Below are 17,644 nucleotides of genomic sequence, written 5' to 3'. Positions count from 1 at the left end.
CTGAATCAGACGCAAATCAGAACCAGCATAAGTGATGCGGGTGTCATCATCATGCATTCTAGGTACGCTAAACGATAGACAGTTACGTAAATCGTTAATATAAATTAGAAATAAAAGAGGACCAAGGATGGTTCCCTGTGGCACACCACATTTAAGAGTAGTTAAGTCAGAGAGAAAGCCATTAACTGAGCAACCGTTGTGTGCGATTAGTCAAATATGATTTAAACCAATCCAGAGTTTTCCCATGAGTTCCGCACCGAAATTAGTTATATCCCGTTAAGCCAGACTTTCGTGCGAGAATTTTCCAACTTTGATTTTTTTCTGAGACTTTTACCACTGTAACATGATGAGTTAGTTATGTCAGAAATGTACAAAAATGGGGGTTCACCGAGAACATGCCCGAAAGAACACCCTAAATCTGAAAAAATCGGGCTTCGTTGGCGAATAAGGCCACAGTGTCTGTAAGCCCAAAAATATTGCAAGTAGATCTTTGAAATGAAATGTTCTCTGCCAAATATTGTTTCCGTGGACCTATTAGGTGAATTTAGTTAACTGGTGACGTTCCTTAAAGAACAAGTTCGCATTTAGCGACCATCGTTTCAAGCGCCTTGCAGCCGCAAGATGGCAGGATCCGATGTCCCATGTGCAGAAATCTTTTTAACTTCCCACATTGATTTTCTGTTCATTTTTGGACGATGTGGAGATAATGGTAAATAAAATCTGTTTCTGGAAAGAAAAGTAGGGGTCACGGAACGTCCAAGATCGTTAAATCGAGGCAAAGCTATAGCAATAGCCATCTGTCCTATCATTGCTTATTTTATTACTTAGCGCGAGCTCTCATGCATGACGTGACTTGTGAATTTGCATGCGCAGTAAGGATGCGCAGAAACAATTAGTGCGAACGTCCTTAAGGTGGCTCCCTAAAGTATTTACGAACACCCTTCCTATGAAGCGCGAGTTAGAAAAGGAAACTTAGTTAATTTCTCCTAACGTTTTCCCTGTAGAGATTTACCAGTATGGGTACTGTTAAAATAAGGCTTATTTTTTGGTTGTCAATTTTTGAATTAAGGCCGTTACTATGGCAGCACCTCATATAATGACAGGCAGATATATTCCTCATTTTGGCCTAAACTCCTTAATATTTATACTCCCTTTCGGTAAAATGCTTTTACACTTTGCCACATCATGGAAATGATATTGCGTGACATTTTGAATTGATAAAAAGTCAAGGTTGTTCAGACGGTTTTTTCTAATATTCTGTAATTTTTCATTCTTCTAAATATATTAAGTCAGCTCTGACAGAGTTTAACAAAATAGGGTATTTTATAGGAATTGTATGTGGTTACAACTGAGCCAAATTAAAAAAAACACGCAGCGAAGGAAACGCGAGAAAATTCACAGTCAGTTTTGCTATTTGTGCTCATGTTGACGTCATAAAAATCGAAAAAGACTGACGTTTTCCTTTGAGCGCGCGCAGATTACTTGAGCTTTCGTCCTATGCGCGCGTGCAATCGTAAAATTATAGTAAGCCACCTTAAGCAAATCACCTCAATAGCCAGCATAGATCCATGCCTTGTCTAAACCTCGATTTGATGAAGAGCCCCAATATGACACTGTACATGCCGAAACACAAGTTTCCAAGTTTGAATCTCTGATGACTCTATATGTAATGTTCAAAATGATTACTTCTTTTTATTTGCGAGGAAAAACGAGGAAGAAGAGAAATAAAAATTATTAATCGTATTAATGCAATATTCGGTATTATTTTGTTTATTGAAAATGATGGTCACGTGACTAATCACGTGACAAATTTTTAGACTCCCGGATACTTTATAAGTTGCTGTTATATTAAGAAGCAAGAAATCTAGGCAAAGAACTCCGGAGAAAGCTTAGAAATAAGCATTTTAACTCAGCCTCGTTCCCATGTAAGGGCCTAATATGTAATTTTTTGACACGCGCGTAGCGTGGTTCTGGGGGTAAATTGGGGATGGCTCCATATCAGAAAATGTTAACCTTATAGAGGTTAGTAATCCTGGAAAGTTTCATGTTTTTATCACAAAACGAACAATTCTGGTTATTTTTGGCTCTTAACAGCAGGACTACATGGCCTGTGGCCTACCAATGTACAAAGTATGTGCGAAATTGAATTTTGATCTGTGTTAACGATTTCTTAGATCCTCACTGGCGTTTCTCGTAATATATACTATCGCGTTTTGTAATGAATTCGTCGCACTTTGCAATGGCTCTAAATTCCAAGCCCTTTCACTCCCTCTTCCCGGGCATTTGTCGGGTTTTTGACAACCTTTCCTGTGCCAGGGAAGGGCCTCTGCCCGGGGGTGTGGCATCGTCAAAGGAAAACATTTTCAGTTTTTAAAATACTTACATTTTTCGTTGTTTATTTTTTAAATTTCCTGAGTTGATAAACCTCATTGGAGTCCTGCACTTTTGTTGTTATTCAGTTAGAATGTTTTTAATAGAGCTCAGATTCTGGGAATGCACTGAGAGGTTGCAAAGCTGTCTTATCACTGGTCAAACATAGCCTGAACATGGGCACAAAGTCCTCAGCTAAATCGAATGCCAGTTGTTGCATAATTTGTTAACGTTTGCTACTTTTCGCAGAAGCAATGCTCTGAAAAATCATGGCTACAGCATTTATTGCTTCCATCATCTATTAGGGAAATAGAATTTTGACCTTGTCCCACAAGTCGGGCATTTGCTATATTCCCGAAGCCCTCGAAGGATTTTCACAATTATTCTAGCCCCACTGTGGGGCATTTGCAACAGTTATTGCAAAAATTTACAAATACCCGACAAAAGCCCGTGGGGGGGAGGGAGGGGCTTGGAATTGACAGACCTATAACACCTGTCACACGTCGTAATAACACAGTCGCACTTAATAACAAAATAGCTATCACTCTTTGTATTAATAGCTTTTCGTAATATATTAAGCTGCCGCACTTTGTAATAATTGCCATCACACTTTTTAATAAACTTCGTTCGAATAATTCCATAATTTGTGGACAAAGTTTGGGTCATACTCCATCCTCTAATTTTTCGCTTTTTAAGGCCATTTACGAAGTCTCTTTGACTACGTTTTTCCTAACGACCAATTTAAATCAATTTTTTGCCGATTGTAAACACCGGAACTATTAAAAAGGCAAACCAAATCGATTGTATTTTCTTTGAAATCAGCATAACGTGACATACCACTTCGAAAACATCTTAGTCTCTTTTTTTTCCTTCTTTTTCATGTTATTATTTAGCAAGTTCTATAGAAACACGAGAAAAATGTTTTCTGTTTCTTTTAGAAAACACCGTGAGAAAAGCAGAGTAAAGTCGCTCGCTTATTACAATTATTAAAATGTAAATTGTCTTTGCTCGCGCCATCATTATGAATAATTAGCTTTTATGTGGTGGTTTGGTCGGCGGGTGGGTTGGTGGTTGGTTGATTACCTTTCTGTTAGGCTAGTGAAGTATGCGCCCCGGTAATCTAATTTTAAGCGACCATACGGATGAAATTAGCTTTCTATGGTTATCTCGCAGTTCTTGTTAAGTTCAGCAGCTCAATACACTGAGGTGAGTACGGTTCTTTAATTTCTTTATATGGACTTTCGAAGTAAATATATCTTGTTTTGACGATCTTTCCTTTATCTTGCTCGTTATCTCAGAGCCGATGTATGCAGCCCGCTATTTTCGGATGTTTTCAAGTCCTCGAGAAATAGTTTATTAGGATGACAATCCAAGCGACTTAAACGACCGTTTAGAATAAATTTCCTGGATATTAACGAGAGACAAATACAAACATGTCTAAAGCGAAAGCTATGTTTATATATTTTCCAGTAAAATCCATATTTCAATTAAAACAGACGTTTTGTGTTAGTTAAAAACACAATAACACACACTTAAAGCGTTCTTACGAAGTTTGACATAACTTTCTCGAGAATGCTTGAGAATTTAATCGCGGGGTCACTTAGAGAAATGAAATAAGGTGAGTTGTTTTAAATAGATACTGTGCTATGAGTAGATTTCTAGTAAATAATTTTTGCATTTATTGCTCGAACTTTGAGCGGAATCCGTCTTAATACTCTCCTATGATCGAGAGATACGCAAACTTGACATACATTTCAAAAACCACTGGCGTCTGCACAAGTCTCAGAATAATCATTTTATTTTTAAATGTGCATTTTCTGCATGCAAAACAGTATCGCGGTCTCTAAAACCCCGACCAAACGATCGTAGCATTTCAACACAACATATCACAACATTGTTGGGCGCAACATGTTGCGCGAGTTTGGCCACCCTGTTGCGACATGTGGCGACTTGCTGTGGGTTGTTGGCTCAAGTTTGAAAATGGTTAAATTTGATCCAACAACACCCAATTGTCACAACATGTCGCAACAGAGTGGCCAAACACGCTTAACATGTAGGATGTTGCTCCCAAAAATGTTGCGATAAGTTGCATTGAAATGTTGCGATCGCCGTTTGGTCGGGGCTTAAAGGGGACACATTGGTCGTGGCTTAAAGGGGACACATTGGTCGTGTAGTTAATTGCATGCATGCAGAGACAACGGACTTTCAAAGCATCAGCTGCATATTTGCATGTTTTACATTTTTGAAATTAAGTTAATCAGAGCCGACAAAATGAAAATGAAAGTTCATTAAATACAATATTTTGGCTGGCTGCCACCAGCCTTCTTCAGATTGTGAGGCAAATTACAAAATATTTCATATTCACGTATTTTGCGAAAAGCTATTGTCAAATGCAGTGTAGTAAATACGTATGATAACTTGACAAGCCGTCGGCATGCTTGTTAAGTCGCTACAACAGTTAGGTTTCATTACGCGTATTTAAGCCAGGTTTAGCTTGGAAAATTAGGGTAGCATCCTTGGCTTTACGAATAGAGTCTCTCGAGGAAAAGATTTTTTAACCTGTTCAGACGTCTCTAGGGACTAGTAAACATTTGTCGACTGCTTACTGCACGTTCATTTGAAAATTCGAAATGGATCGCCCGCATGTTTGCATGTCCAGTATGTTGCCCAGTTTCTGACCGGCACCAATAAGTGACCAATAGCCCGTTTTGAGGTAAACCTTTCTCTTTTACGTTGCGCTATAGTCCAACATATAGTCCAACAATTTTTCAAAATTTTTCAATTTATGCCCAAAAATGGCTTCGCATCCACGTTGGATTGCATTGCAACAGAAGCATATCACCTAGAAGCGTTTAACCTCCCCTATCTGTTTCAAGCAATGCTACCGATTATTCCCGACCAATGAAAATCACTCTTCTAATTTTTGCCCATATAAGGAAATTCTGAATAGCGCGCTTTTCGCGAACTCCTTGCGTGAATCTCTCGCAAAACAAACCTGTTCAAAATGGCGTCCAAAGCGAAGAAGCTCTCGGTCATGAAAATAAGGAAGATTTGTACCTCGGGAAGAGAACTGAGAGAAGAAGTTGTATTTGAAAGAGTTTCTAGTGAGTTGGCAGAAACCATCAAGGTTTATCTGGACTCTTGTGCCAACGACTTTGAATCGTTAAAACGTCGTAGCAGTCTGATTTTAGTAATGAAAAGGTCAAGTGAGAGATTTTTTGATTTATTTAGTGAAAAGGTGAAGTTCTCTCGGGACAAATACGCGGTGCTTCGGGTTAGGTGGTACGAGTATGTTAGGGAGGTATTAAGTAGCGAGGAAGTTAAGAAGATAGCTGAGGACAATGGCAAACATGGTGATATTGCACAGTCGATTGTTTCGTGTTATCTGGAAAGTTTGTGGAATGTTGGTTTGGGATGGTCTCTCGGTCTCTTAGCAGGTAGCAAGTTTCCTCCTTCGTCGAATTTAACCTCCATGAAGGTCAGCTTTGTTTTCACCTTCGACATATTCGACGATTATTAATTAGTGTCAACTACACGTTGCGGTTGTTGCAGCTTTCCTCACGAAAACCTGCGTTTAGTCCGCGCGTTCACGACATGTCCACGCGATATCTGCCCGAGAGCCCGTGCTCCATATTAGGAAGTTAAATTTGATTGGTTTGGAATAATCGGCAGCATTGAACCAGGGTTAAACGCATCTAGGTGATATGCTTCTGATTGTAATGCAAATGAGAAAAGTTAACCATGAAAATGGTTATTTGAATATTATTTCAATTTTTGCGTCGTACTTTAATGACTTCTGAAAAACGAAATATGCCGAAAGGACGCAGAACTGTCAGTTGCAGCTGTCGAATAACTATAAAAAGGTTTGGGTGCGCTATTACACTGTAGCTTGAACACCACTTCCACAGGCCAACATCTTGGTCAGGTGAGTGATATTTTCATGGCTTATGTTTGCGCTTTTCACAACGCAGTAAAATTAACCTACCGTTGGTCTACAGTTTTTGAAAGATGCGATGTTTTCATAGGAGTTTTTCTAGATTTGGGGTGAAGATACTCGAAGAGTTCAAGTAATTGTGTCATCAATACAATTTACCACTCACATGATTTAGATTTAGTATGCCCAGTTTAATTTCCGTCCAGTTTCTCCCGACTGTAAAAGATCGTTGCTAAAGTTGTGAACTACTTTTATACCTCTACCTATAGTTTTAGGATATGCATATAATCCCAACCTAGACACCACTAATGAAATGTCATTAATTTATTATTTCAGGCAAATGGTTTTCTGTGTCATTTTGTAAACATGGAGAGGAGGATCAAACCTTTCTTCCAGCTTTTTATCACAATGGACGGTTCCTAGCAAGCAATTGCTTTTTGTTTTTTGTTTTTTCAGATCGAAGGCCAAACAACTTTGCAAGTGCCAAAGGAGCTTATCACATCGGTTGGCTGCCGAAAGTGACGTTGGTATTGCATTGATCTGATCGTTGCTGGCGGATACTGGGCTTAAGACTCGGACGTACGTATACTGGGCATGTAACTGAACTGAAATCCAACTACGGACACGAGGGTACAAACGTAAACTGTTTTAAGTTATATTTTGCTTTATATTAAAGAGTAAATGTATTGTTTCTGGGCCAAATATTAGACCTCCTGTGATCATGAAGTAAGTAAAGATATAGCCGTTTTACATTGAAGTGGTCAGACTCGGCTGGGAAACATACTGTACTCTTCCGTACTTTGTTTCTCTTAACATTGTTCAACCGCCTTTTAGCTTTTTCTCAAGATTTTACTGCAAGAATATCTCTCTGGTTGTCGGCTATAAAATCCACCTTCATTATAAACATTGAGGGCTGTTTAGAGCGGTTTTCAATTGGATGTCGAAAGTAATTAGATGATTACTTTGGTTTTGGTTTTGGTTTTACTATGGTTTGAAATTGGCTGAGTAGTCTAATTGGTAAGTAATTGGTTTGGTTTTGGTTTTACGACACTCAATTGAAAACCCGGCGCTCTACTACGATTTCAAGTATATGCAAATTCGTTCGAGGGACTTCCATGAGCGGTTTCCTGTCTCGATCATGTCTGGATCCGTTTCCAAACTCGAAAATTATTCTTCATTTCGACAAATTTCTGTTAAAATTTATACCATCAGGCATAAAAAATCTGTTACTTTTATTATCACTTATGGGGATGATTTTTAATCTACATTGTTTTCCAAGGTGAATGTCAGCTAGGAGCTATTTCACAAAGAACTGTTGCTTCCTTTACATTAGGGTGTTGAAATGGAAGACTTAAAAATGTACTGCAGGAGAAGACCATTCATCGTAACGTGAAACATAAAACTCTTTTTTCCATGTTTGTTTTGGAAAATAATAACTATAAGGAGCGTTTCAAGCTTTGATCTTTATTTTTGTACGTGGTAACAGTTGCAACGACCCTGAAATGGTCCAACATTTCATTTTTTGTTGCCACGCACTCAAGCTTGTAGATTAAAACTTAACATGGAAAGGAAAATACCTTTATATTTTTCTACATCGCGTTGTTTCAATCTACCTTGAAACCACTTCAATCTTGAAACCAAACTTTCAATTTGTGGAACATTTCAATAATTTTCTTTTGTGTTCGTGATTATAGTTTTGGGGCTATATGAATAACAACAGGTTTTCACTTGGTTTGTTTGCCTAGCTAGAACATGTGTACATTGCCAATTACGGACGTTACCCTGATTGGATGTTTCCACCCCAGTGTAAGTAGCTCACCAAAACAAATTGCCTGTAGTTATTAAATGACCGGCGGCCGGTCAAGATTATCAAAATACGAAATGACCTTGTTTTCAAAATTGTATTAAATCAAAAAAACAAAAAAAAAAACCTTGGCCAACCCTACTATATGTCGATTTAGGAGTGCCAAGCGATTCAGAAAAGCGCTATTGATCCCAAGTCAAACCCTTGGCATCAGAACGAAACCATGAGTTGTGACACTTGAGAAAGAAGTTCTGCATGGTGCAGACCGCCGTATTGAAAACAGCTAACAGGTAAACTTGTTCATATATGACCTGACACTCGAACAATCCGGCTCTGTGCAAAAAATATGTCATTTCGGTAAAGTGATCGTTGAGATCAATGCTACGGAACTATCGTTTGATTAATCTACCAACCGAAGAAACGCTGTCGAGGGAAACGTGCAAACCAAAAATTTTATGACCCAATGAATTTCTGGAAAGCGGGAAAATTTAGTTTAATTTTTAAACGCCGGACACTTGAATCCCGAAGCTACTCTTGATCGACAAATAATAGTTTTTGATTGCTCAGTTCTTTTGATTTACTAGAATGTAAAAGAAATTCGGACTGCCTTACATTTAACGTCTGCCAGACTTTTTCAATTTGATATAGCAATCTTAGCATACGCAGCTCAGTACATCACTCTTTTTACAGCTTAAGTGCATTCAGTACATAGTGAACATATGTTGATGTGAGTAAAATGCGTATGTATTTATCCAAAGCACTCATTTAGAAGTTCTCAATTAATGGCAAGACGGAGTTTTTAGGGTTAAACTTTCCGTGATCCTATCTTATCTTATTTTTGTCGGTAGCTTTCAGTTTTGGCATGCTGTTCTTGTTTTGTGCAGATGATTCGTTTGTTTTGTTGCTCTTTTTACCGCAAGCATTTAAACTGACGATGAATAAATCCGTTGACATCTTCCGTAACATTTGGGCAGCTATCATTATGCTAGCCTTGGTCTATCCGTATGACTACTCAAATGCTATCATCGGCTGCTTTCACAAAATTATAGTCTGTGATTACAGAAATGCATTTGGTTGATACGAAACCGAAACTGTACTTTATGCATGGAGTCGGAACGACCGAAAAGAACTCTAAAGAGAAATCTTATCTATATCCTCACTTCGCTAAATATTCAAAGAGACATATGTGTATCCAAGTCAGTGGAACGCTCCAAAAATATGCACATAATGGCCACCACTCAACTGTTTGCCAGAGACTAAACAAGTTAAGATCAATTTGAGAGGAAATGAATTCGTAGATGAGATCCTGACTGTTTCATTAATTAATTTGCAGCGGATTTGGATTTCTTGAGTTGAGCCGACGTTAACAAAAAAGATTTAAGGTAGGTAGCGACATTGCACTTATCTCAGTATTATTGACAAATAAGAGCAGAGTCGACCTTGCTACCTCGAACTTCGCGCTAGCTCGAACCAAAATCGATTTTCCCTTGATTTTCGTCAACACTTATAGCAATTTTACCCTCGGTAACTCGAACCCTCGATAACTGGAACCTCTTCCTGACTCGCTAGGTCATTTTAGACATCAGTCAAAGTTATTTTCGATCACTTTTAACTTGGAAAATCCAAGTTGTAGGTATGGATTGAAGACTCACTCGATCCTTCCAGCGCTCCTTCGAATCTGCTCACCTAGTCTGCGTAGTGAGTAGTTTAGATTTAATATACATCTGGGTAGTAAGAAAGGGCTGATGAAACAGAGAAACGGAAAAAAGGAAAACTTGTATTTGAGTATTTCGCCAAGTTTTAAGGAACAGAGCATCTGTACAATAAAGATTTATTGAATTCGACCTTTTGAAACCTGAGTAAGAGTCTAATAATAATGACGCATAATGTAACGCATATAGCGTGGAGAATGACTCGTTTTTTATTTTTCGTTACGGAATCTTTATTAAACAAAAGGCAGTTAAACTTGATTTTCGTTTTCATAAAAGGGATTTGATAATTGACTTTTACGTTCTAGTTCTTCTTCTAAAATAGGAAAGAAAAAAAAGAAGGATTCTATTACTATCAAACGATTCGTGAAATCGATATATTCTTCTCTTTCAACTACAGTGGGATGAGGTGGCACTTCTAGATTTCTGATTTCTTCCTCAAAAATCGAACCATAAAACAAATGTAGTTTGACCCCCTTTAGCAACGACAGTCGCTATTGGGCTCGACGCCAAACTCTGCATGCATCAAACGCCGGCTCAGTAATAACATGGGCACGGCTACTACTTTGCGTGGAATTAGAGACCTGGGCACGCTCCGTCTGCAAGGCTTATTAGTTGCTTCCCCTGTGTAACATGGGTAAGAAGGCTTATAAATTTTACCACGCCTCCTACATTAGATAATAGGTTAAAGATTTCAAGTTTTGACCGACTAATGCGACTATAGGTTTCTCCTCAAAGCTCTGTCACGTGCAAAGGGCAATGCCGCAGACACGTAACAAAGGCTCAATTTCCTTTCCACAATGTCTAAGTCGATGAAGAAAATTAAGAAAAAGATATGTTGGAGATGTTGACAAATGAGTTACTAAAGAACAGATAATGTGGACAGAGTGTTACTGCAGACGACAGAAGAACATTTACGAAAGTTTTAGGTGCTGATAAAGACAAGTTGCATCATGATCAAACGCTAGGAACTGACGAAAACAATAATGTTTGACTGCAAAAGAGGCTTTCGTCAGAGGGAAGATATTAAATGTAATTGTCATATTTATGTAGTCTCTATCTTGAGTGTTACATTTATTATGTTTTTGCTCAAACAGAATACATTATCAGCTGTTATTTTTCTATTTGTGCCATTAGTTTTGTCGCTTTTATGTGTATATTGTATACGTATGTTGCGCAGGAATGTTTGTGTGGTATCAAACATAAACGAGACCCGTTAGGAACTTGGCGTTTTACAACGTTTTAGCTTGACAGGGTTCTTTGCTTTGTAAATTTCAAAGCTTTTGCGTTGGGTGACATTAAATGGCGACCCGAGAAGGCTGTTGCGTAAGTCAAAAGATAAGTTATCGCTTTAGTTTTTGCTAACTGAACAATTCTTGCCCTAGAATAAGTAGTAGTTTCAACGTCATAACGTCTAACTACAGCCCGACTTGCGATCTTAGATCGTCTTGTTTCTACAGAAATGACGATTACACCGTCAAGGAAAATCATAATGCTCGTCTTACTGTTTTTTCTTCTATGGAAAACTATGGAAGGTGCCAGTGCAATGCAAGGTAAGCAAACATATTGGACTGTTACGACATCTTTTTTAACTGTTGTCGTTTATGGTAATAAAGACACTCTGAAGGTAGTAGGACAGTTAAGATAGCTCCAGTATAATCTCTCTTCTTAGCTGTTTAAAGATCAATTTCTTTCAGATTCGCTCGTATATAGACCCTTACGTTCCTGAGAGTAGTAATAGTAGTTTTAATTCAGAAAAAATGTCAAAATCGATTTGGACACTAATTGACCAATGCCAATGCCAATGCCAATACCAATGCCAATGCCAATGCCAATGCCAGTGCCAGAGCCAATACCAATGCCAATGCCAATGCCGACGCCAATACCAATGCCAGTGTCAGTGCCAGTGCCAGTGCCAATACCAATGGCAATGCCAATACCAAAGCCAATGCCAATACCAATGCCAATGCCAATACCAATACCAATGGCAATGCCAATGCCAATGGCAATGGCAATGCCAATACCAATGCCAATGCCAATACCAATACCAATACCAATGCTAGTGCCAGTCCCAATGGCAATGGCAATGGCAATGGCAATGGCAATGGCAATGGCAATGGCAATGCCAATACCAATGCCAATGCCAATGCCAATGCCAATGCCAATGCCAATACCAATACCAATGCCTATGCTAATGCCAGTGCCAGTGCCAATGCCAATGCCAATGCCAATGCCAGTGTCAGTGCCAGTGCCAGTGCCAGTGCCAGTGCCAATACCAATGGCAATGCCAATACCAATGCCAATGCCAATGCCAATACCAATACCAATGGCAATGCCAATGCCAATGGCAATGGCAATGCCAATACCAATGCCAATGCCAATACCAATACCAATGCCAATGCTAGTGCCAGTCCCAATGGCAATGGCAATGGCAATGGCAATGGCAATGCCAATACCAATGCCAATGCCAATGCCAATGCCAATACCAATACCAATGCCAATGCCAGTGCCAGTGCCAGTACCAGTGCCAGTGCCAATGCCAATGCCAATGGCAATGCCAATGCCAATGCCAATACCAATGCCAATGCCAATGCCAATGCCAATGCCAGTGCCAGTGCCAGTGCCAATACCAATACCAATGCCAATACCAATGCCAATGCCAATGCCAATACCAATACCAATGCCATTGCCAATGCCAATAACTTTGCCAAATGCCAATGCCAATGCCAATGCCAATACCAATACCAATGCCAATGCCAATACGAATGCCAATACCAATACCGATACCGATACCGATACCGATACCGATACCGATACCAATGCCAATGCCAATGCCAATACCAATGCCAATGCCAGTGCCAGTGCCAGTACCAGTGCCAGTGCCAATGGCAATGGCAATGGCAATGCCAATGCCAATACCAATGCCAATGCCGATGCCAGTGCCAGTGCCAGTGCCAGTGCCAATACCAATACCAATGCCAATATCAATGCCAATGCCAATGCCAATACCAATACCAATGCCAATGCCAATACCAATACCAATGCGAATGCCAATACCAATGCCAATGCTAGTGCCAGTGCCAGTACCAGTGCCAGTGCCAATGGCAATGGCAATGGCAATGCCAATGCCAATGCCAATACCAATGCCAATGCCGATGCCAGTGCCAGTGCCAGTGCCAGTGCCAGTGCCAATACCAATACCAATGCCAATATCAATGCCAATGCCAATGCCAATACCAATACCAATGCCAATGCCAATACCAATACCAATGCCAATGCCAATGCCAATGCCAATGCCAGTGCCAATGCCAATACCAATACCAATACCAATGCCGATGCCAATACCAATGCCAGTGCCAGTGCCAGTGCCAATACCAATACCAATACCAATGCCAATGCCAATACCAATACCGATACCGATACCAATGCCAATGCCAATGCCAATACAAATACCAATACCAATACCAATACAAATGCCAAAGCGATACCAATGCCAATGCCAATACCAATGCCAATGCCAATACCAATGCCAATGCCAATGCCGATGCCGATGCCAATACCAATGCCAGTGCCAGTGCCAGTGCCAATACCAATACCAATACCAATGCCAATGCCAATACCAATACCAATGCCAATACCCATGCCAATGCCAATACCAATGCCAATGCCAATGCCAATGCCGATGCCAATACCAATGGCAATACCAGTGCCAGTGCCAATACCAATGGCACATCCAATGCCAATGCCAATACCAATACCAATGCCAATACCAACACCAATGCCAATACCAATACCAATGCCAATGCCAATGCCAATACAAATACCAATACCAATACCAATACAAATGCCAATGCCGATACCAATGCCAATGCCAATACCAATGCCAATGCCAATACCAATGCCAATGCCAATGCCAATGCCGATGCCGATGCCAATACCAATGCCAGTGCCAGTGCCAGTGCCAATACCAATACCAATACCAATGCCAATGCCAATACCAATACCAATGCCAATACCCATGCCAATGCCAATACCAATGCCAATGCCAATGCCAATGCCGATGCCAATACCAATGGCAATACCAGTGCCAGTGCCAATACCAATGGCAATGCCAATACCAATGGCACATCCAATGCCAATGCCAATACCAATACCAATACCAATGCCAATACCAATGGCAATACCAGTGCCAGTGCCAATACCAATGGCAATGCCAATACCAATGGCACATCCAATGCCAATGCCAATACCAATGCCAATGCCAATGCCAATACCAATGCCAATTCCAATACCAATGCCAAAGCCAATGCCAATGCCAACGCCAATACCAATACGAATGCCAACGCCAACGCCAATACCAATATGAATGCCAATGCCAATGCCAATGCCAACGCCAATGCCAATACCAATACCAATGTCAATGGCAATGGCAATGCCAATACCAATACCAATGCCAGTGCCAATGGCAACGCCAATGGCAATACCAATACCAATGCCAATGCCAATGCCAATGTCAATGCCAATACCAATACTAATACTAATAATTTTATTTATTCATCCATTTATTTTATTTTTATCTTTTATTTTTATAATAATAATAATAATATTTAAATAGAGCGCCATAGAGTTCAGTGGCGTTTTACAAAAAATTATATCTAGAAAAAAATTACCTAGTATAAAAATTTAAGCAAATGTCAAAAACAGATAAAAATTAAAAAAGATATATAATTAAAAACTTCAACTTAAAAAGGCTTGTTTAAAAAGCCACGTTTTCAGTTCCTTTTGGTTTTTAAGGCTAATGATGCCGACTTTCTCCTCGGTATATCATGGACTTGACATCAGTGAAAGCTAGGTCTACGTCTGGCTTAAGGCTGCCGCACACTAGTCGATTTTTTGCCGCAGAATTGGAGATTTTTTGTCGTGGTCAAATCGGGGTAAAATTTGTGGGGCCATCAGCTCCGCACACTAGCCGATTTTTTGTCGCGACTGACCGCATTGAGGCCTGGGGCCGAGTCATCCAAAATCAAGATGGCGCTTATTCTACTGATGTGACTCTCATGACATTTCCTAATTGGTTGAGGCGCGCGCGAGCCCCGACAAACTGTTTTGGTCCACTGCACACTAGCCGACAAGGCCCGACAAGACGTTTTGAGATCTAGCACTGTTAGATATCGCCCGACAAGACCCGATCTTGTCGCAGACTTGTTTGAATTCATCAGACACTAGCCAACAAGTAAAGATCTTTTGTCGCCCGACAGAAAATCGGCTAGTGTGCGGCGGCCTTTAAGGTCACTCTCCAGTATTGCATTGCGCATCCCGACTGCGCATAATTTCACCCGTGATTAGCGTGCGCGCATTAAAAAATGGCGGCTTTTTCTTTACGGCTGAACCTCGCCGTAGAGGTGAATCGTCATTTTCTCGCAAACGAGTATGGTGACTTATAATTTTTTGTTGTTGTTTTGAATTGAGTAATAAATTTCTCTGTGTAGAATAAATATGGACCTGTTCTCAGTGTTTAACAAAAAAACAATCGTTGGAAACGTGAATTTAGCAAGCAATCGTGACTACAATCATGGTGCTATTATAAGGATTTCTTGGATATAAACAAGGTGCTGTTGCTCGTAAACGAACGTGAGGACCCCTCATATTTATTTGAAAATTTAAGTTCCTATGTAATATAAACAATCAATAGACAAAGTTTCACAAACATCTCAGTGCAGGTTCTATTTCAGTGGAATGACCTTAAGGTCAATTAATGGCATTGTACTACAGCCTTCACCCGGAAAGATGATAGTAGCGCCACAGCTGTGGGATATGCCTAGTATTCGATGTATTAATTCTATTTCATCTTTCAAGACGGCTGTGAAGACCTATCTTTTCAGGACCGCATTCTCTTCAATTCAATTTTTAGTTTTATTTATAATAAATTTATAAGACTTCACTAGTAAACTACATTTTTCGATCGCCCTTATGTTTGACACTATTAATACAGTTTTGATTTAGAAGTTGTTTATCTATGTAGATATTTCTACTATTACAGGCTTCTAAATATTTATTATTATTATTGTTATATTATTATTATTGTTATTATTATTATTATTATTATTACTATTATTATTAACGCTTCTCAGCAGTACAAAGTAAGATACAGCTTTCGTCTGAAATTCTTAATATAGCTTATTCCCAGGCCATTTTTGTAAACAAAATTCACATATACAGTTTTGTTTCAACAGGATGTGGAACTGTGGTAAATAACACACTCAAAAGTCCTGGATATCCCGAAGATTACCCAAACAATATGGACTGTATTTATACTATTCACATTCCACCACGCATGAAGGTTAAATACGAGTTTAAGTATTTTAAACTGGAAGATCCTGATCATGATAAAATGTGCAGGTAAACGGTTTTTTTGTGTTACTGGTTCGATGCTGGTGGAAACTCTGAGAGGCGTTATAAAGAATGCCGGCTTAAAAGTCCCTATCGACGGGACACACGCATTAGTGTTAGAAAATGTTATGTTTAGGTCAAAATGTTGTATTTGTTACATTTTCGAGTTTGCTCGTACAGGCTCGGACATATGAATCTCATTGTTGAATAGAGTCTCACAGATTTTAGGCGGCTGTGGTTTAGCACTGAGTTAACTTCTTAGCCGAGTTCGTAGAAAGTAAAAAAGGACCGCGTAAATAAGTCGTTTTGCTAGTTTAGATCTTTTGAAATGAATGAAAAATTGCTAACAATGGCAACACCGGTGTCAATGAAAACTACATTTTGGAAAATTTCATGATCAATCTCATGCAAACAGTTGTGGAACAGTTTAGTCTAATTTTCTCGGCCGAGGTGACAGACTGCAGTCAAGCGAGTGTGAAGTCAAATGCCATTTAGTGCAAGCCAAATGCTACTAAATTTTTTTCCAGTATTACTCGTAGAAAACTCGAGCTCGTAAACAAATTGAAGGGCCCGGTGGAAAAAGGGCGTTAGGTATTTTGCTCAAAAGTGAACTTCGCCGATAGCTCGATTATATCAGCTGCGTTCGAAGTTTCGGAACACATTTTGCTTCTTTTATGCGTGTTGATGACTTACGGGTTTATCAAGGCTTTATGATGCCTCTCAACCACCAGGCAGGCATACAAGGTACTTTAACACAATTCTTAAGGTATTAGTTGACAGAGCTCTAATGCATCATCTCTTTTCTGTTCGATGGTATTTCCTTTGACGCTCGAGCGACTCAAGTGTTGTGTTTCATGTCGCAATAACCTATGAAAACAATCTGTTCCCAGACTTCCGCTCTACATGCTATTTTCCTTTGACTTAGAAGAAAGACAGCTAAGATTCTGTGGGATTTGATTTTGACTTCGTACAAAATAAACAGCCTGCTTGTCTGTTTGTTGTTCAACAAATAAACTTCTAAAGACGCCGCTAGGAAAAACCGAGTGGTTTTTTTGCATACGTAATATCTCCAAAACGAAGCAAACTTCAGTCAAAAAATTTACAGGACGTTGTTTAACGCACCTAAACAAAAATGCATGCGAAATTTGGAGGGTTTTCGACGAAGCTCACTTTTTATCAAATACCTTAACGCCCTTTGTCCACCGGGCTCTTCATTTGTTCTAAAAAGAAAAACGTAATACTCTGTGTATTTTGAAGAAAACAAATCAAGAACGCTTTTGCCTTTCAAGAGTAAATTGCGCGCGTTCGTCATTTAAAATTATTGTTATTATAATTATTATTATTATTATTATTGTTATTGTTATTGTTATTGTTATTGTTGTTATAGTGTAGCATGAAGCATGTTTTTCCCTGCTGTTCACATGTACGTTACAAATA

At 39.4% G+C, this 17,644-nt stretch overlaps 1 protein-coding gene across 4 annotated transcripts in view; it reads left to right on the top strand.

Annotated features, from left to right (window-relative positions):
- The first annotated feature begins 1,309 nt into the window (after positions 1-1,309).
- Positions 1,310-17,644, top strand: part of LOC145501239 (uncharacterized) — a 37,799-nt gene continuing 21,464 nt past the window's right edge. Inside the window, exons 1-4 of one of the 4 annotated variants that reach the window (XM_081480753.1) lie at positions 1,310-3,576; positions 6,761-6,934; positions 11,278-11,370; positions 16,051-16,216. In XM_081480753.1, the coding sequence (XP_081336879.1) occupies positions 11,280-11,370; positions 16,051-16,216 (257 nt within the window). In that variant the 5' untranslated portion in view covers positions 1,310-3,576; positions 6,761-6,934; positions 11,278-11,279. Of the gene's footprint in view, positions 6,935-7,766; positions 8,399-10,064; positions 11,371-16,050; positions 16,217-17,644 lie in introns of those variants that run through there. The other 3 variants (XM_081480749.1, XM_081480761.1, XM_081480757.1) reach the window with 3 other exon arrangements.

Source organism: Orbicella franksi, chromosome 1 (genome assembly GCF_964199315.1).
Source record: "Orbicella franksi chromosome 1, jaOrbFran1.1, whole genome shotgun sequence".
In the NCBI taxonomy this organism is placed as follows: Eukaryota; Metazoa; Cnidaria; class Anthozoa; order Scleractinia; family Merulinidae; genus Orbicella; species Orbicella franksi.
This window is presented reverse-complemented; position numbering and strand designations above follow the sequence as displayed.